Below are 20,751 nucleotides of genomic sequence, written 5' to 3'. Positions count from 1 at the left end.
TATAGAGAAATATTTTATATATATTTCTTCGAATTCAATGGATATATAAAAAAATGAATTTGAATAAGATAAAGGTTGGCTAATCGGTCCTGAGTTCCTAATTAACACAATTCCTCAATAATCTTCATACTCTTTTATGATGTAACAAAAAATAAAAATTAGGCAACTGACAACTATCAATTCATGAGATGAGTAAAACTCTCAAAATTGATTAAGGTTGATACACTCACTTGCTTTAATTAGTTTCATTTCTTTTTGTTTTGTCATTCTTTGTCGTAATCATCATCCTGTTAAATTTCCATGTATCACAATTTCAACTACATTTTAATAGGGGTTCAATCATATTTTCTTTTCTAACCTGTGTCTAATTTATCTCACTATTTCATATTTAAACACACTATCTTTTTTTTCACAAATCAAAATTAATATTTTAGTTTTTTTTTATTTGAGAAAAATAAACTAGAAAACAAATTAAATTAAAACTGAAATTTATTCAACACAAATAATTCAAGACATAAAAATAACCAAATAAGCAATAACAACAAATTTATTCAAAATACAAAATAAGAAAATAAAACAAACTAAGCAAATAAACAGAAAACAAAACAATCGAAAAAAAAAACCATAAAAATAAAAAAAAATTCAAATAATTGAAATAAAATTATAAAGATAAACCATATTTTTGCTCAATCTTTGTTTCCTAAGAAGTTATCCAGCTGCGTGTTAAAATCTACATTTATAGTTGTAGATGATCCTGCTTCATTTGCTGGATCTGTCAACTGAATAATAGAACTTGTCCCGATGCCAAAATACATAATCTTCAAATTGATCTAGAGGCATATAAGGATTGGTTTGCCTTTGAGGATTTTTTTTTATTTTTTTATTTTTTTGCAAAAAAAAAAAATTGCTTGAACGAGATTTTTGTAGCAAAACTCTATTTTTTGGCATCAAACTCGCTCATGCAAGATTTATCTCACTCGAGCAAGATGACTCCAAAGAGCACCCATTTTTTCGTCCTTCAACTCGCCTGGGCAAGAATCCCTACAAGAAAACATGTTTTTTGAAAGGTAAAATCAAAACAAAGATAACAAAACAACATAAAACTAAAATGAGGACTTGGTTGTCTCCCAGTAAGTGTTTGTTTAACGTTAGCTTGCTTGATGCCTGTTTATCTCAAGGTGGAAAACTTCCTTTGTTGCATCCTTTTGTATGCATTCTTTCCCTACATTAAAATTTTTTAGACCATAAAAAAGATTAAAATTTACCTCCTCATCTTGAGATCTAACTTGAAGTTCTCCTTTATCAACATCAACTATGATTCTAGCAGTCTTCATAAAGGGTCTACCAAGTATTAAGGGAACCTCCTCATCTTCTTTCACGTCCATTATAACAAAGTCCACAAGGAATATGAACTTATCCACCTTCACAAGAAAATCTTCAATCACACGATAAAGATATTTGGTTACTCTATCATCCAACTTTAATGTCATCTTGGTGGGTTTAATCTCCAAATCCCTTATTTTATTCAGTATTGCCAAAGGAATTAGATTTATGCTTTCCCCCTTAGTAAGGCCTTGTCCACTGATAAAGCACCTATAGTCACGGGAAGATTAAAACTTCCTATGTCCTTGAATTTTTTAGGCAAGCCTTTTTGAATAATGACACTATATGTATCCTCCAACTCTATATTTTTCTCTTCAATATAGCTCCTATTCTTTTGAAATCTTTTGAATGTTGAATCTTGCTTCACATTTCTTGCAAAATAATTTTTAGGAAGAAAATTGTCAAAAACAATTCTTTCCTTCTCTTTTTTTGAAGGAGCATGAGGATATGATAAATCTTTTTCAAGAACACCTCTCTCCTTATTTTCATTTTTTTCTTCCTCACTTCTTTTCTTTTCTCTTTCTTTCTCATCTCTCTCCTCCTCAGTCTCATTTTTTTCTTCTTTTTTAGTTACTACATTATTGCAATGCGCATTTGGATTGGTTTGGCTGTTGACTGAAAACTGTCCACTTTATCTCTCTGCTAATTGTCTGACAGTTTGTCCCATCTGAATTTCTATATTCTTTATTGTTGCCATATTGTTCTCTTGACTAGCCATAGTGACTTTGACGAGTTTCTCCATGGTGTCTCCAAGTTTACTTATCCTTTCAGGCATGGATGGATAATTGGGTTGTTGATGCTATTGGAAAGGCCCTTGGTTATTGATGAAACCACATTGCCTTCCCTGATTACCCATGTAATTTACCTCAGCTCCAGGTGAATTGTTCTAATAAGAACAATGACCATTAGGATGATCACCTCCACAAAAATCACACCTGATTGGTTGACTTTGACTTTGAGATGAATGAACAACATGTAATTGTTGGGGCAATTTAGCCATCTGTGCGGTTAGTTGCTCAATCTGCTGCATCAAAATTTTATTTTGAGCTAAAAGTGCATCTTCTATCAACCTTTTTTTTAATACCTTGCCTATCATGTTAGGCTTGATAATCAGTTGATGTCAATGCATCAATAATCCTTGTCACTAGTTTTACATCAAAAGCCATCATTGTGCCACCAGTTGCAACATTTAGGAGCATCTTAGTATTAGATCTGAGACCATTAGGAAATATGCTCATTTGAGAAATATCTTCAAACTCATGATTTGGGCATTTTTTAAGCATAATTTTGAATCTCTCCCATGTCTCACAAAAAGATGCATTTGCTCCTTGTCTAAACATAGAAATTTCAGACTTTGCTTTGATATAGCGAGAGATTGGAAACAATCTTTGCATAAATATTTCCTCTGCATCCTTCCAACTAGTGAGGATCTTATTTGGAAGTGATTTGAGTCACTCGTTAGCTTTACCTGCCAATGAAAAAGGAAACAAATGCGTATAAACATTCTCAATATCACTTGATTGAAAGCCCATTATTCCCACCAATTCATAAAATGTAGACAAATGTGAATATGGATCCTCATTATCCATTGCTGTAAATTGATGGGTACTAATGAGAGTGAGTAAAACGGGTTTCTTCTACATGGCCTGGGTGGTAGCAGGTATTGCAATACTAGAAAAATGCATTGGTCCTCGATACATGACATAATCTCCAAGTTTCCTCCTAGGAAATGGTGCCGATTCTATTGCCATGTTGTTTTCCTCTTGAAAAATATGAATGGGAAAAGAAGTGGTTGGGAATTCCTCTCTAGTGTCTCCTTGTTTCTCTTTTGTCTTTGTTTTTATGTTTCTTTTAGTTGCCCCTTCAATCTCTACTCCAAATAATAATTGGTCTTTGGGAATTTGACCTCTCAATATCATATAAGACAGATAATTCAAGAGTTAGCACAAGGATTCACTAATAATAACAGAATATATTATTTATTTTTTCTAAATTTTAAAAATAAGCAGAAAATTAAATTCTAATTAAAAACAAATAAAAATAAACAAAATAAAGAAGAAAACGCATACGATTGACAGAAGAAAATTGGAAGAGTTAGATATGATTTTGTAAGGTATGAGCAAACCCTAAACTATGAAGTGTGTAGAAAAAAAGGGAAACTGTGGAATGTGTAGAAAAGTGTAAATAAATGTGAAAAAACTCAAAAATACAAGAAATTGATGCGGTTTGTCAAAATGCCTTATAAAGAAGAGTATGATCCGCATACTAAAGACCTGAGGTTCTACTAACCAAAGTATAAAATTATCACAACCATATATATAATAAATATGATAAAGAAAACAATTAGTTAGAGAATGCTTTAAGGAATTTCGTGAAGGACTGAAGACAAAACATAGATTGACAAATTCAAAAGCAGTGTATTTTTTATACAGCTGTTCATGTCATTGAATGTGGGGTTGATAGTTGAGAAATTAATACAGCAAATCTAATGTCACGAAACAAATTAGATTTATTGTTTAAAAACATATTTATGGAAAACTAATATAGTTTACTTTCATTGAAATTTATAATAAATGTAGTAGCGTATGAAAAAAATACTTATATCCCTCTACCATTATTTTCTCTAAATTTTTTAAGATAATCACACTAAAATTCTATGGATTTGTTCGAAGAACAATAGGAAACTCACAAAGAGAAATTCTACTCGATAAATTTTGTAAATCAGCAACCATATAGAAGTTTTTGCAGTGACTCAGAGAAAAGTTTGGATTTGGATTACAAGTAAAGAAAAAGATTCAAAGTTTACTTATTCTAATGGATCTATGGAACCTTTGGTATGTATGAAATTTGAGAATTAGATTTGTTTCCTTTATTTTGGTATGTCTCTTTAATTCCTTCTTTTAGGAAGGAAAAAGTTGTGTGTTTTGCATAATGATTTTAAAGAGTCTGTCTTTCTAAGTGGAGTAAGGGTTATGCATCAAGAGCATTTATCTTTTACTTTAGAATAATGAGAATATAAGGAGTAGCAATAGTGATGTGAAAAAAAATATCTATAGATTTTGTTGAGATCATGATATTTTTAATTGTTTTCTTATTTGTAAAAGAAATAAATTCCTCTAGTTTTGGTGGTTTGATTATGTTTTTATGTTTTTCGGAATTTGATGTATTATTGCTATGGTTATTGACAATGATGAACTTCTTAGACCCTACTGTTTTTGGGATAAGGGTTAGTTGGTAGTTTTTATTTGGAGTTTGGTATAAGTTGGGATGTGATATCCTATTTTATTTTTAATTTTTTTTATAAGGGTTGAATCACTACTCAAGTAATCATATCATATTTATTTATTGTTTCTTCTAAAAATATATAATTATTTTAATAATTATAATGTATTACAAAAAGTCTTCTTTCCGTATATGTTTAAACTATTTGGTTGTCTTTCCATAATAAGACATGTGCTTCCCATGGGGTTTATAGGGTTTTTTTCCTCCTATAAATCTTCACTTACTCTTACTCTTGTTTCTTAAGTTCTTAAAAGACAATCATCCGTATCATAAAAAACCCGATCTTATCAGTGTTATCAGCCATATTTTACAGCATCATCATCTCATTATAATTTGTCACCGAAACTACATTGCGAAACATAGCATAACAGAGATCATGAGAACCCCTTCCTGGGACAATAGTGGACTTAAGAAAGGCACTTGGACTCAAGAGGAAGATAGGAAGCTCGTAGCTTATGTCACTCGATATGGGACTTGGAATTGGCGCCAACTCCCAAGATTTGCAGGTAATTCATCATATCCATCATTCACCTTATATGTCATATACTTGTCCATGAAATGAAAAAGTTGAATAATACACAAAGTACTGAGAAACCTTGATGAGTTCATAGTTCTACAATTTCATTGTAAAAGGACTAATGTCATTGGTGCATTGATTTTCAGGTCTGACAAGGTGTGGAAAGAGCTGCAGACTTAGGTGGCTCAATTATCTCAGACCCAACATAAAAAGAGGAAACTTTACTGAGAAAGAAGAAGAAACTATAATCAAACTGCACGAAGAGCTGGGTAACAAGTATGTTGACATTAAAAGCAAGATATGGGAAAAACTTAATTCCAGTTTCATAAACAATTTTGGTACTATTTTCTCATCAAAACTACAGTTTCACTGAGTAATGCAAACTAATATTATATACATTACTTGAGTAAAGAGAATCAACAGTTTTACAAGGTAAACTTTTTTCTACTTTTCATAAAATATATATAGCAACAAAAAGAGCTATAAATTCAAACCAAAGTTTTTAAAAGGTATAGTTTTTATAAAAAAAAAATCCCATTTTGCATCTTGGAAATTCCCTTTTAATTACTTAATTTTGTGTTTTCTCCCTTGCAGATGGTCTGTTATTGCCACTCATTTACCCGGAAGAACAGATAACGAAATAAAGAACCAGTGGCACACCACTCTGAAAAAGCGTTTTGGAAAGAAAGCAGTTCATACCAAAACAAATGTGAAAGCCGCAAAATCAAACTGTTCTGTGTCCAACCAAGACAAGGATTCCATTCAGAACAATGGTTTCTTCCACGAAGATTCTCCTTCTCCAACAATTTCTAGAGCCTCTGATCCTGACCCTTTGTCCCTGGAAGTATCCTCAATCGAGTTCTCGTCCACAACCTCAGATTATACCACTAACGATAATTTGTTAATAGAAGATGGGTTCGATTTTCTGTATGCATGCTCAGAGGATTTGAACCAGAATATTTCGACAGAGTCGTTACACATTTCTCACGGCACAATACAAAACAATGGTATTGAAAATTTTCATGGTTCAGATCCGATGGCCATGGAACATGTTTGGGCAGAGTCTCCTCTGTCGTCATATAATGAAAATGAGGCTGTGGAAAATGATGATTTTGGGTTTCTAGAAGCAATACAACCAATAACTGAAAATTCTTGGAGAGAAGCATTCGTGGCAGACACGTCTCTTATTCCGAACGAATTTCTTGTTCCTTTGGTGAACGAATCCGAGTCGTACTTTTCTTCTACGTATGATGCGAGAGATATTTGGTGTCTCCGCGATCATGATTTAGACGTCAACTTATTTCAATAAATAAAATAATTAGCTTCTATTTTTTCATCAAATTTAACTGAATTATGTAGTTGTTCTCGCCGACTCGAACTCGGTCGGAATTTGGTTGAGTTCTTGTTGGTCTTCCTTTAAGCTTTAGTGAACAAGCTTTCAGAGAACGAGTCAGGGCTCCTCCTGCAATGACATTCCGACGCTCAAGTTAATAAGAGCATAAATTTCAATGTAAAAAGTGAATATAATGTCCCTTAAATGGAAATGAAAGCATCCAAAATATGAGTAAAATAGCGAGTTGAGATACTCTTTGTGGGTGGTTGTCTATTTATAAGGCCTCATGGGCTTGGCTCTTGGACTCTGGTTTCTCCGAGCATTAACATGTCATGTTACGGTAGCTTTTCCTAAAATCTGAATATATTTGGATATCATGTATTGAGAACAGAATATTCTTGTCATATAATCAAAGCATTTATGCAACATAATCAGGGATATTGTGCAAGCAAATCAGAGTATTTACGCGATATAATCAGGAATATTGTACAAGCAAACCAGGGTATTTATGCGATATAATCAGGAATATTGTGCAAGCAAATTAGGGTATTTACGCGATATAATCATAAATATTGTGCAAGCAAATTAGGCGATTTATTAGCCTGGGCGAGGCCGTTTGTTTATGATGTTATTTCATGACGATTGTCGGATTGGGCTTAGGCCCGCTTTTCCTTCCTAGCAGGCCTCCTCGGCCTAGTTCCTAACAGGCCTCCTCGGCCGAATTCCTGACAGTATCGGAACGGTACACAACCCCCCAGCCTTCAACAGAGTTCACGAGGCGTAAAGGCTTGGAGCCTCTTGACAAGTCACCATCATCGACCTAATACCTGGCAGATTTCATCGGCGCAATCCCTAGCAGTATCGGGACGGTACTGATAAGTGCCTAATTTCAGTCAAATTTCATATTAAAATATAGGCACTTATGAAGATTTATTGCTAATTTACATATAAAATAATCCCTAATTTATGAATTTATACTTTTTTATATTTTTTATGATCTTTATTTGAGTAAGAGTATTTTATTCCCAAATGTGGTGTTAATTGCAGATTTCTAAGGAAGATTGAAGATTTGGATTAAAGATGAATGATTTGAGCTAAAAAGATAAAGATGGAAGGTCCCAGAATGGAAAAAGATGCAAAGAATGATTGGCCTTTTTTATGTTTTATCATTTAGCCCATTAGTGCGACACAGGAAGCAACCTAACCCTAGAAAACTAGAATAAATAGAGGGCTAGAGGTTCAACTCTAGGGTGTCAGATTGAGAGGAAAACATCATAGAGTGAATTGTAACCAATTGGGAGAATGGGAGGTGCTAGAAGTATGCGTGGCTAATTCTACCTTTGGTATTGGGAGTAATATGCTCAAACTCTTATGTATTGAGGTGATATTTTATATATTAATATTCAGTTCTTGATTGATTATTGGTATTGTTGTTTTACTTTTAACTTTCCGTGACAAATTGAGAATCTTAAATTTGACCGAGAGGTATTTTTAGGGTTTGGACTTAAATATCAATACTTAGCATATTTGAGTGGTAAAGATAGACTTGAAATGTTAATTGCCATTAACGTCTGATTGTGATTTTATAAGTATGCGAGAGATCGATATTTAGGAAACATTCTTAAGAATTTTATATGCGAGAGATCGATATAAATGAATTTTCTACCGTCATCAATTTTGATCAAAAACTAATATTGATATGCTAATTTTTTCCAATTGAAGCAACTAATTCTCTGTTTGTTTTCTTATTGATCAGTGCCAACATAATCACTTCAAACTTTTTTTATTGTTTTGTTGTTATATTTAGCGAATATTGTACTTGATAATTCTCGATATCCGTCCTTAGGGACAATTATTACTTCTGACAAACGCGGTGCACTTTCCGTAAAAAGTCATCAAGTTTTTGGCGTCGTTGTCAGGAAACATGTTGAGTCATTGATTAAAATTTCCTAAATATTGTAAATATTTTAATTGTTTTGATTTTTTCTAATTTTTTGTTTATATTTGTTACTGCTTTTATTTTGTTTTAATTAGATTTGTTTTGATTTTATTTTTAATTTGCAGATTTGCTTTTATTATTTTAATTCTTATTTGCATTTTATTTGTTTTTATTTATTTTCAGATTTATTTTGATTTTTCTTTGATTTGATTTTAATTTATTATATTTTATTTTAGTTAGTTTTTTTTTTTTTATTTCGATTTTTATTTTGTTTTGTTATATTTTATTATATTTTTTTTCTACGTTCAGTTTACTTAGTTTATTTAGTGTTTACGTAGTTATTTTAAATTATTTTAGTTAGTTATTAACAATTATAATTTTCTGTTTTATTTTATTTTATTTTGTTTTTATTTTATTCATATTATTTTGTTATTTTAAGTACCTTAGTATATTGTATTTTTAAGTTTTTTTTATTTTTGTTTTATATTTTTATTTATTCATTTTCTTTTATCTTATTTATTTTATGTAAGTTTTTATTTTGTTTATATATATTTTTTTGAATATTTTTGTTATTTTTTTCTTAACTTCATTTTAGTGTTTTATTTTGTTTTTGTTTTATTTTATTTTATTTTGCAGATTTGTTTTAATTTGTTTTTATTTTTATCTTCAAATTTATTTTGATTTTTTTTTTCTAAAAAAAAGAAAAAATATACTCTGTTTTTTTTCCTCCACTAATATGTTTTAGGAAGAAAGCAACATGACAGAAGAACACGCACCACCTTCTAAGGGGACACTTGGAGATTATGTCATGTATCAAGGGTCAAGGAATTTTTCTAGTATTGCAGTACCGGCTACAACCAAGGCCTTCAAAATAAAACCCGCTTTTCTCACTCTCATCATTACCCACCAATTCAAAGCAATGGAACATGAGGATCCATGTTCACATTTGTCTACATTCTATGAATTGGTGGGAACAATGGGCTTTCAATCAGGTAATCTTGAAAATATTTATATGCGCTTGTTTTCTTTTTCATTAGCAGGAAAGAGTATAGATTGGCTCAGATCACTTCCAAATCAGAGTCTCACTAGCTGGAAGGATGTAGAGGAAAAAATTTTGCAAATATTTTTTACAATCTTTCGCTACATCAAAGCAAAGTCTGAAATTTTTGTGTTCAGACAAGGAGCAGATGAATCATTCTGTGAGACATGGGAAAGATTTAAAATGATGCTTAGAAAATGCCCAAATCATGAGTTTGAAGATATTTCTCAACTGAGCATATTTCTCACCGGTCTCAGATTTGACACAAAGATGCTCCTAGATGTTGCAGCTGGTGGCACAATGATGGCTCTTGATGTAGAACAAGCGACAAGGATTATTGTTGCATTGGTGTCAACTGATTATCAAGCCCAACATGATAGAAAAAATACTCAGAAGAAAGGGTCGTTAGAAAATGCACTCTTGGCTCAAAATAAAATTCTGACACAGCAGATTGGGCAACTAACCGCACAAATGGATAAATTGCCCCAACAATTATATGTTGTGCATTCATCTCAAAGCCAGAGTCAATCAATCATGTGTGATTTTTGTGGAGGTGATAATCCTAATGGTCACTGTTCTTATCTGAACAATTCACCTGAAGTTGAGGATCCATTCATGCTTGAAAGAATAAGTAAAGTTGAAGAAGCCCTAACAAAGCTTGTGATAATGGAAGACAATAGCATGGCAACGATCAGGAATATAGAGATCCAAATGGGAAAAGTGGCCAAATAATTTCAAGAAATACAAAGTGGCCAGTTTTCAGTTGACAACCAAACCAACCCAAAAGAGCATTGCAATAAGGTAATAGCTGAAAAAGAAGATGAGACTGAGGAGTTAGAGAGAGAAATGAAAAGCAGTGAGGAAGAAAAAATTAAAAATAAGGGGAGAAGTGTTCGTGAAAAAGATTTATCATATCCTCATCCTCATTCAAAAACAGAGAAGGACAGAAAATTCTTTGACAAATTGCTCCCTAGGAATTATTTTGCAGGAAATCTGAAGCAAGATTCAACATTTGAGAGATTTCTAAAGAATATGAGCTATATTGAAGAGAGAAATAGAGAGTTGGAGGCTAGATGCAGCGTCATGACTCAAAGGGACTTGCTTCAAAATTGCAAGAACTTAGGAGGTTTTAATCTTCCCGTGTTTATAGGTGCTTTATATGTGGACAAGGTTGCACTGTATTTAGGCGATTTGGAGGTTCAACCCACCAAGATGCAGTTGGCAGACATATCCATCAAAGATCCTTATGGTGTGGTTGAAGATGTTCTTGTAACGAGGAAGAATGCATACAACATGATGCAACAAAGAGAGTTGTCCATCTTGAAATAAACAGTCGTCAAGCTAGATGACATTAAACGAGCACTTACTGGGAGGCAACCCACTCCACATTTTAGTTTTATGTTGTTTTATTACCTTTGCTGATTTAATTTAAAACTAATAATAATAATAAATCCTATATGCCTCCTAATCATTTTGCAGGTTATGTATTTTGACCTGGGGACAAGTTCTATTATTCAGGGGTAGATCCAGCAAATGAAGCAAGATCGTAGATAAAGATTTTAACAAAAAGCTGAATGACTTCTTAAGAAGAGAGGATTGAGCACAAATATGGTTTTATCTTTCTAATTCTCTTTTCTTTTCAGTTATTTGAATTTTGTCTTATTTTATTTATTTTATTTTTTGGTTATTTTGTTTTCTGTTTATTTGCTTATTTGTTTAGTTTGTTTTTATTGCTTATTTTGAATAAATTTCCTGTTTTGTTAGTTTGTTAGTTTTAAGTCTTGAATTATCTTTCTTGAATAAATTTCAGTTTTAATTTGTTTGTTTTCTAGTTTATTTTTTTCAAATAAAAAAGAACTAGAATATTAATTTTGAATTGTGAAAAAAATAATTTGTGTTTAAATATTAAATTGTGAGATGAATTAGACACGGGTTAGAAAAGAAAATATGACTGAATCCCTATTCAAATGTAGTTAAAATTATGATACATGAAAATTTAACAGGATGATTGATTAGGACAGATAATGACAAGACAAAAAGGAATGAGACCATTTAAACCAAGTGAGTGTGTGAACCTTAAACAGTTTTGAGAGTTTTACTAATGAATTGACAGTTGTGGTTGCTTAATTTTTATTTTTGTTGCATCATAAAAAAGCATGAAGATGATTGAGGCATTTGTTTGTGTTAATTAGGAGCCAGGGCCAAAAAGCCAACCTTTATATTAGAATTCCATTTTTTTTATATCCCCTTTGGGCCAAGAAATTTTTGTTAATATTGCACCTTAACCTTTAATGATATATTTTCCTACCCTTTAGCATGTTTAAGGAATGAGAACATAGATGCAATACATATAGAAAAGAGAATGGTTGGTTCTGATTGTGAAAGCTCAAAAAGTTGAAAATAGGAATAATCTTTCCTATTATTGAAAAAAAAAAAAGAAATAGAAGAAGAAAAAGAAATAGAAAAAAAAGAAAAAAAAATCATCATGAAAAGTCAGAAAGAAAAATGAGGAAAAAGGACATTGAAAGAAAGTGGTGATTAGATAACATATATGTTCTCTATAATTGAATTGTAGGTATGTTCTTCTTCTTTAAGATGTGCATTTTGTTATCTACGAAAAACCAATATTTTTTTGAAGCCCAATCTCATAACAACCCTGGAAAAGACCTCAAGATTCATGTTTCTCTTATGGTTGTGATTTGAAGATGAAATGAAAAGCAACCGTTATTTGTTATGATTCAATGAAAATAGAGAGAAACACTTACCTGTGAGCATATGAGAAGATATTCCTAGATGAATTGTCATTTCTTTGTTTAGGGTTTGATTCTGGAAGTTGATTGTGTCTATATTTTTCTATATTTGAATTTGGAAGCATCATAAGTTTCTAATTTGATCTGTTGTTTAGTGAATTAAGTTGTTTGATATTTAAATTCAAATATATTCATTTAGTTTGCTTGAGGACAAGCAAGATTCTAAGTTGGGGAGAGTGATAAGTGCCTAATTTCAGTAAACTTTCATATTAAAATATAGGCACTTATGAAGATTTATTGCTAATTTACATATAAAATAATCCCTAATTTATGAATTTATATCTTTTTTTATTTTTTATGATCTTTATTTGAATAAGAGTATTTTATTCCCAAATGTGGTGTTAATTGCAGATTTCTAAGGAAGATTGGAGATTTGGATTAAAGATGAATGATTTGAGCTAAAAAGATAAAGATAGAAGGTCCCAAAATGGAAAAAGATGCAAAGAAAGATTGGGCTTTTTTATGTTTTATCATTTAGCCCATTACCGCGACACAGGAAGTAACCTAACCCTAGAAAACTAGGATAAATAGAGAGCTAGAGGCTCAACTCTAGGGTGCTAAATTGAGAGGAAAACACCATAGAGTGAATTGTAACCAATTGGGGGAATGGAAGGTGCTAGAAGTATGCGTGGCTAATTCTACCCTTTGGGATTGGGAGTAATCTGCTCAAACTCTTATGTATTGAGATGATATTTTATATATTAATATTCAGTTCTTGATTGATTATTGGTATTGTTATTTTACTTTTAACTTTCCGTGACAAAATGAGAATCTTAAATCTGACCGAGAGGTATTTTTAGGGTTCGGACCTAAACATCAATACTTAGCTTATTTGAGTGCTAGAGATAGACTTGAAATGTTAATTGCCATTAACGTCTGATTGTGATTTCTAAGTTGTTTTTATAAGTATGCGAGAGATCGATATAAATGAATTTTCTACGGGCATCAATTTCAATCAAAAACTTAATATTGACATGCTAATCAAAATACATGAGAGTGAGAGAGATGAAACCTAATCCCTATTTTTCCAATTGAAGCAACTAATTCTTTATATGTTTTCTTATTAATCAGTGCCAACATAATCACTTCAAACTCTTTTTATGGTTCTGTTGTTATATTTAGCGAATATTGTACTCCATAATTCACTGTTCCTTGTGGGATCAATATCCGTCCTTAGGGACAATTATTACTTCTGACAAACGTGGTGCACTTGCCGTAAAATGTCATTAGGTACACAACCCCGGAGCCTTTAGTAGAGTTTGTGAGGCGTAAAGGCTTGGAACCTCTTGAAGGGTCGGCGTCATCGGCCTAATTCCTAGCAAGATCAGCCTTGTCGACATAATACCTAGCGGGCCTCATCGGTCTTAATTCCAGGCAATATCGGGTCGATACACAAGGTGCAAAGGCATGAAGTTGTGCTGCTACGAGAAAACTTTGGGTCAAGAAAGGGGGGTTGAAGAAAACGTTTATGACTAGTTTCTATTCGGTACTTTTCCTTTTACGAATTTAGGCGGGAAACTTTGGCATTCAAAGCATTGTGACGCATGGGTTGTCTTCTCGAGGTTATCACTTTCGAGTGACATGAGCGGTCAGGCATTGATTATCCCGAACATGTGTCGATCGTTCATTGGTCGGCGCCTTAACTTCCCCCCTTACTTCTTCTTCTTCACCGTTTTGTCTTTCCTTCTCCACGAACTTCATTTTCTTTGCCAACGGTTCCTCCTCTTCATCTGCTTCTTTCCTTCTTCCACCTTTGGTGTCTCCGTTCTTCGTTCCATAGGTACGCTCCTTGAGTCCACTTTTCTCGTTTTATATTTCTGCTTTTGGCATCGATCTTGACTGGTTTGCATATACTGCTTGAGGTGACTGGTGTATGCTAACCCTGCTAGCTGGAAGATCAGGACCTAGCATCTTTCCGTGTCATGGCCCCACGTTTGGTGAAATGCATACCAGGAGGACCAGTTGTATCCCAGGACACGGTCGGTCTTCCTGGGTTGCTCTAGCCTAGCAGAGACAGTCGAATCGTCCAAAATACGTCTCAGTGGGACAGTTAAAACTGGTAGGGTTGGAGGTGCCTGCATACGGGGGACACCTCTTTTCTCTACTTCTTTCTGTGCCATATAAGGTATGTACCTCTTGTCTGCGTGTTTGCCGATTGTAGTCTCGGCTACTCTTGATTGGGCTTCCTCGGGGCGCTCCTTGTACATTGCTTCGTCGTGGCGCTCGTGTGCTTTCTTTCAACGGATAGCCTCTTCGGTAGCTATGTGCACTGAGGCACGTTCTCGGACTTTCGTCATTGACACCGCCCTAATCCAAAGCAGCGAATCACTAAATGGGTTCGCCCGTAATCCTTTCACAAAGGCGTCTATTACCATCTCATCCCGCGGCTTCTGAACGCATACTAATATTTCACAAACACGATTGAGATATTCTTTAAGCGACTCGCCTTTCCTTTTCCTGACATCGAAGAGGTCGGCCATTCGTGGTGGTTTCACCACGTTGGCTGTGAATTGTTCACCGAACAGCTGGGAGAACTCTTGAAATCAGTGGATGGTTCTATCCGAAAGGCCGCTGAACAATTTAAAGGTTGTCCCGGTAAAGGTGCCTTCAAGCATTTTACATCTGATGGCGTTCGAGCACTCTGAGATCAGCATGTGGGCTTGAAAAGCATTTAGGTGCGTCTCAGGGTCCTCAAGGCCTGAGAAAGCGAGCATTTTTGGTATCATGTAGTGCGGGGGAATTGGTTCTTCCATAATGGCCTGAGAGAACGGACAGGGATCCCTTCGCCATCTTCTTTGAATTTGTTCCGCAGGTCCTGCATCCGTCCTCCCTCGGAATGTCCTTCTTAGATCCTCATTTACTCTCTGCAGCTCCTCATGTGCCCGGATGGCATCCTCCATCAGTCATCTAGAGGCTTCGGCCTCGTCCCTTAACCTTTGTTGCTCTGTCGCAGACTCTTCCCGAAGGTGTTCCTGAGCGGCTTGAAATTGCTCAACTTGTCTTCTCGACTCCTCGTTCTCGTGCTGTAATGTACGGATCATCTCCATTACCTATTGTAATGTGAAAACCTTTTCGGCTTCAGGAGCGGGCATCTGTCTGGTCCTCATGATTTGTATCTTTCTGATATAATGGGAATGGTTGAGGGAACCGTTTTACCAGGGCCCCTGATGACTTTTTACGACAAGTGCACCGCGTTTGTTAGAAGTAATAATTGTCCCTAAGGACGGATATCGATCTCACAAATAATAGTGAATTATCGAGTACAATATTCGCTAAATATAACAACAGAACAATAAAAAGAGTTTTGAAGTGATTGTGTTCGCACTGATTAATAATAAAACAAACAAAGAATTAGTTGCTAAATAGGGATTAGGTTTCATCTCTTCCACTCCCATGTATTTTGAATAGCATGTTAATATTGAGTCCTTTGATTGAAATTGATGCCCGTAGAAAATTCATTTATATCGATCTCTCGCATATAAAATCCTTAAGAATGTTTCTTAAATATCGATCTCTCGCATATTTATAAAAACAACTTAGAATCACACTCAGACGTTAATGGCAATTAACATTTCAAGTTTATCCCTATCACTCAAATATGTTAAGTATTGTTGTTTAGGTCTGAACCCTAAAAATACCCCCCGGTCAGATTTAAGATTCTCAATTTGTCACGAAAAGTTAAAAGTAAAACAACAATATCAATAATCAATCAAGAACTGAATATTAATATATAAGATATCACCTCAATACATAAGAGTTTGAGCATATTACTCTCAATCCCAAATGGTAGAATTAGCCACGCATACTTCTAACACCTTTCATTCTCCCAATTGGGTTACAATTCACTCTATGGTGTTTTCCTCTCAATCTGGCACACTAGGGTTGAGCCTCTAGCCCCCTATTTATCCTAATTTTCTAGGGTTTGGTCACTTCTTGTGTCGCGCTAATGGGCTAAGTGATAAAACATAAAAAATACTTAATCATTCTCTACATCTTTTTCCACTTTGGGACCTTCCAACTTTCTCTTTTTAGCTCAAATTATTCTCCAAATCTTCAATCTTCCCTAAAAATCTGCAATTAACACCAAATTTGGGAATAAAATGCTCTTATTCAAATAAAGCTCATAAAAAATGTAAAAAGGTATAAAATAAATTAGGGAATATTTTATATGTAAATTAACAATAATGGCTATATTTTAATATGAAATATTACTGAAATTAGACACTTATCACTCTCCCCAACTTAGAATTTTGCTTGTCCTCAAGCAAAGTAAATGAATATATTTGAAATTTAAATATCAAACAGCTTAATTCACTAAACAACAGATCAAATTAAAAACTTATGATGTTTCCAAATTCAAATATAGAAAAATATAGACACAATCAACTTCCAAGATCAAGTCAAAACAAATAAATGACAATTCATGAAGGAATATATTCTTATATGCTCACAAGTAAGTGTTTCTCTCTATTTTCACTTAATCATAACAAATCACAGTTGCTTTTCATTTCATCTTCAAATCACAAACATATTAGAAACGTGAATCTTGAGGTCTTTTCCAGGGTTGTAATGAGGTTGGATTTCCAAAAAATATTGGTTTTTCTTAGATAAAAAAATGCACATCTTAAAGGAGAAGAACATACCTACAATTCAATTATAGAGAACATATATGTTATTTAATTACCACTTTCGATGTCACCTTTTTCCTCATTTTCTTTATGGCTTTTCATGATTTTCATGATGATTTTTTTTTTCTTTCTTTTCTATTTCTTTCTCTTCTTTTGTTTCTCTTTCTTTTATTTCTTTTTTTTCAATAATAGGAAAAAAATCTTCCTATTTTCAACTTTTTGAGCTTTCACAACCAAAACCAACCACTCTCTTTTCTATATGTATTGCATCTATGTTCTACTTCCTTATAGATACTAAAGGATAGGAAAATATATCATTAAAGGTTAAAGTGCAATATTAACAAAAAGTTTCTTGGCCCAAATGGGATATATAAAAAAATGGAATTCTAATAATAAGATAAAGGTTGGCTATTTGGCCATGGGTTCCTACAAACAAATGTTTCAATCATCTTCATGTTCTTTTATGATGTAACAAAAATAAAAATTAAGCAACCACAACTTTCAATTCATTAGTAAAACTCTCAAAACTGTTTAAGGTTCACACACTCACTTGGTTTAATCGGTCTCATTCCTTTTTGTTTTGTCATTCTTTGTTTTAATCAATCATGTTGTTAAATTTTCATGTATCACAATTTCAACTACATTTGAATAGAGATTCAATCATATTTTCTTTTCTAACCTATGTCTAGTTCATGTCAATATTTAATATTTAAACACAAATTCATTTTTCCACAATTCAAAATTAATATTCTAGTTCTTTTTGAAAAAATAAACTAAAAAAAACAAATTACAACTGAAATTTATTCAAGAAAGATAATTCAAGACCTAAAACTAACAAACTAACAAAAGCAACAAATTTACTCAAAATACAAAATAAGCAATTAAAACAAACTAAAAAAATAAACAAAAAATAAAATAACCGAAAAATAAAATAAAATAAATAAAAAACTAAACAAAAAATAAAAGAAAAAAAAAACTGAAAAGAGAATTAGAAAGATAAAACCATATTTTTGCTCAATCCTCTCTTCTTAAGAAGTCATCCAGCATTTTGTTAAAATCTTTATCTATAGTCTTGCTTCCTTTGTTGGATCTACTCCTTGAATAATAAAACCTGTCCTCAAGTCAAAATACATAACCTGCAAAATGATTAAGAGGCATACAGGAATTTTTTATTTTTTTTTTGAAAAATAAAATCAACAAAGGTAACAACATAAAACTAAAATGTGGACTGAGTTGCCTCCCAATAAGCACTCGTTTAACGTCATCTAGCTTGACGCCTCTTTATTTCAAGGTGGAAAACTCCCTTTGTTGCATCCTTCTGTACGCATTTCCCCTGCATTAAAATTCTTTAGACCGTCAAAAAGATTAAAAGTTACCTCCTCATCTTGAACTCTAAGTTGAAGTTCTCCTTTGTCAACATCAATTATGATTCTAGTTGTCTTCATAAAGGGTCTATCAAGTATCAAAGGAACCTCCTCATCTTCTTTCATGTCCATTATAAAAAAATCCACAGGGAATATGAACTTATCCAACCTCACAAGAACATCTTCAACCACACCATAAGAATATTTTATGGATCTGTCTGCCAATTGTAATTGCATCTTGGTGGGTTGCACCTCCAAATTGCCTATCTTCCTTAGCATTGCCAAAGGCATTAAATTGATGTTCTCCCCTAAATCCAGTAAAGCATTATCCACTGATAAACCACCTATAGACACAGGAAGATTAAAACTCCCTGGGTACTTGGATTTTTTAGGCAAGCCTTTCTGAACAAGTGCTTTGTATCTGGCCTTCAGCTTTATATTTCTATCTTCGATATAGCTCCTATTCTTTCGAAATCTCTCAAGTGTTGAATCTTGCTTCAGATTTCCCACAACATAATTTTTAGGGAGCAAATTGTCAAAAAAAAATTTGTCCTTCTCTTTTTATGAAGGAGCGTGAGAATATGATAAATCTTTTTCAAGAATACCTCTCCTTATTTTTAATTTTTTCTTCCTCACTTTTCTTCTTTTCTCTTTTTTTCTCATCTCTTTCCCTCTCAATCTCATCTTTTTCTTTTTCAGCCCCTACAATCTTACCATCCCTCTCTCCTATTATTTTACCAAGTTCGGTTGCAATTTCATTTCAATGCTCTCTTGGGTTGGTTTGGTTGTTGACTAAAAACTGGCCACTTTGTCCCTCTGCAATTTGTGCAATTTGTTTGACCAACTGTCCCATCTGGATCTCTATACTCCTAATCATGGCCATGTTATTGTCCTACGCTCTCACAATATTATCCTGCGCGCTCACAATCTTTTCCCGAGCGTCTTCAACTTTACTCATTCTTTCAAGCATGGATGGATCCTCAGCTTCAGGTCAGAACAATGACCATTAGGATGATCATCTCCACAAAAATCACACCTGATTGATTGACTCTGGCTTTGAAATGAAAGAACAACATATAATTGTCGAGACAATTTAGCCATTTGTGCGGTTAGTTGCTCAATGTACTATGTCAAAATTTTATTTTTAGACAAGAGAGCATCTTCTAACGACCCTTTATTCTAAAAACCTTGTCCATCATGTTGGGCTTGATAATCAGTTGATGCCAATGCATCAATAATTCTTGTCGCTTGTTCTAACTCAAGAACCATCATTGTGCCACCAGCTGCGCTGCGACATCTAGGAGCATCTTTGTGTCAGATCTTAGACCAGTGAGAAATATGCTCAGCTGTGCAATATCTTCAAACCCATGATTTTGGCATTTTCTCAATATCATCTTGAATTTTTCCCATGTCTCACAGAATGATTCATCTGCACCTTGTCTGAACATAGAAATTTCAGACTTTGCTTTGATGTAGCGAGAGAATGGAAAAAATATTTGCAAAAGTGTTTCCTCTACATCCTTTCAGCTAGTGAGCCTCTGGTTTGGAAGTGATTTGAGTCATTCCTTAGCCTTTCCTGTCAATGAAAAAGAAAACAAGCGCATATAAAAATTTTCAAGATCACCTGATTGAAAGCCCATTGTTCCTACCAATTCATAAAATGTATCCAAAGGTGAACATGGATCGTCATGTTCCATTGTTGTAAATTAATTGGCACTGATGAGAGTGAGAAAATCAGGATCTATTTCCAAGGCCTTGGCAGTAGCAGGTATTGCAATATTAGAAAAATGCATTGGTCCTTGGTACATGACATAATCTCCAAGTGTCCAAGTGTCCTCCTAGGAGGTGGTGCTTGTTCTTCTGTCATGTTGCTTTCTTCTTAAAACATATTAGTGGAGAAAAAAAAACAAAGTATTTTTTTTTTCTTTTTAAAAAAAAAATTAAAAGCAAGTTAAATAAAATAAATTCAAAATAAATTTGAAGATAAAAATAAAAACAAATTAAAACAAATCTGCAAAATAAAATAAAATAAAACAAAAAAAATAAAACACTATAATGTTTTTAAGAGAAAAATAACAAAAATATTCAGAAAAAATAATAATAATAATAATAATAACTTGCGTAAAATAAAAAATTAAAACAAGTTAAAAGAAAATAATAAAAAAATTAATAAATATAAAACAAAAATACAATAAAAACTTAAAATACAATAAAATAACTAACTTAAAATAACCAATAAATACTATAAGTAAAATAAAAACAAAATTAAATTAAATTAAAACAAACAAAAACAGAAAATTATAATTGCAATAACTAACTAAAATCTTTTAAAGATAATGCAAACTTACGTAAGAATAAAACAGAAACTAGTAACAATAAATAACTAATTAATATAAATAAATAAAACCTACGCAAACTCAAACTACTTAAACTAAACGTACAAACAAAAAAACTGA

General features: G+C 32.9%; 3 protein-coding genes, 1 non-coding gene and 1 pseudogene across 4 annotated transcripts; 3 read left to right on the top strand and 2 right to left on the bottom strand.

The window, feature by feature from the left end:
* Window positions 1–263: 263 nt before the first annotated feature.
* Window positions 264–2,289, bottom strand: LOC137825080 (uncharacterized). Its single transcript, XM_090302939.1, has 3 exons — window positions 2,249–2,289; window positions 1,266–1,593; window positions 264–287 (listed from the first exon to the last, which is right to left on the bottom strand). The coding sequence occupies exons 1-3, from the start codon at window positions 2,287–2,289 to the stop codon at window positions 264–266; spliced, it is 393 nt and encodes a 130-aa protein (XP_090159065.1).
* A 348-nt stretch (window positions 2,290–2,637) lies between these two features.
* Window positions 2,638–2,742, top strand: LOC150027592 (small nucleolar RNA R71). Its single transcript, XR_016521252.1, has one exon. It is a non-coding gene; the product is annotated as a small nucleolar RNA R71 (small nucleolar RNA).
* A 1,858-nt stretch (window positions 2,743–4,600) lies between these two features.
* Window positions 4,601–6,537, top strand: LOC137835506 (transcription factor MYB3). The gene is made up of 3 exons (XM_068644041.2): window positions 4,601–5,171; window positions 5,329–5,458; window positions 5,777–6,537. The coding sequence occupies exons 1-3, from the start codon at window positions 5,042–5,044 to the stop codon at window positions 6,489–6,491; spliced, it is 975 nt and encodes a 324-aa protein (XP_068500142.2). The 5' UTR covers window positions 4,601–5,041; the 3' UTR covers window positions 6,492–6,537.
* An 11,680-nt stretch (window positions 6,538–18,217) lies between these two features.
* LOC150027591 (uncharacterized) lies at window positions 18,218–19,705 on the bottom strand. Its single transcript, XM_090302938.1, has 2 exons — window positions 19,661–19,705; window positions 18,218–18,790 (listed from the first exon to the last, which is right to left on the bottom strand). The coding sequence occupies exons 1-2, from the start codon at window positions 19,703–19,705 to the stop codon at window positions 18,218–18,220; spliced, it is 618 nt and encodes a 205-aa protein (XP_090159064.1).
* On the top strand, window positions 19,658–19,763 carry LOC137836279 (small nucleolar RNA R71; annotated as a pseudogene).
* The last annotated feature ends 988 nt before the right edge of the window (window positions 19,764–20,751 follow it).

Source organism: Phaseolus vulgaris, chromosome 5, assembly GCF_051622355.1.
Source record: "Phaseolus vulgaris cultivar YP4 chromosome 5, ASM5162235v1, whole genome shotgun sequence".
NCBI lineage: Eukaryota > Viridiplantae > Streptophyta > Magnoliopsida > Fabales > Fabaceae > Phaseolus > Phaseolus vulgaris.
The sequence above is the reverse complement of the archived record's forward strand: the minus strand, read 5'-3'. Positions and strand labels throughout refer to the sequence as shown.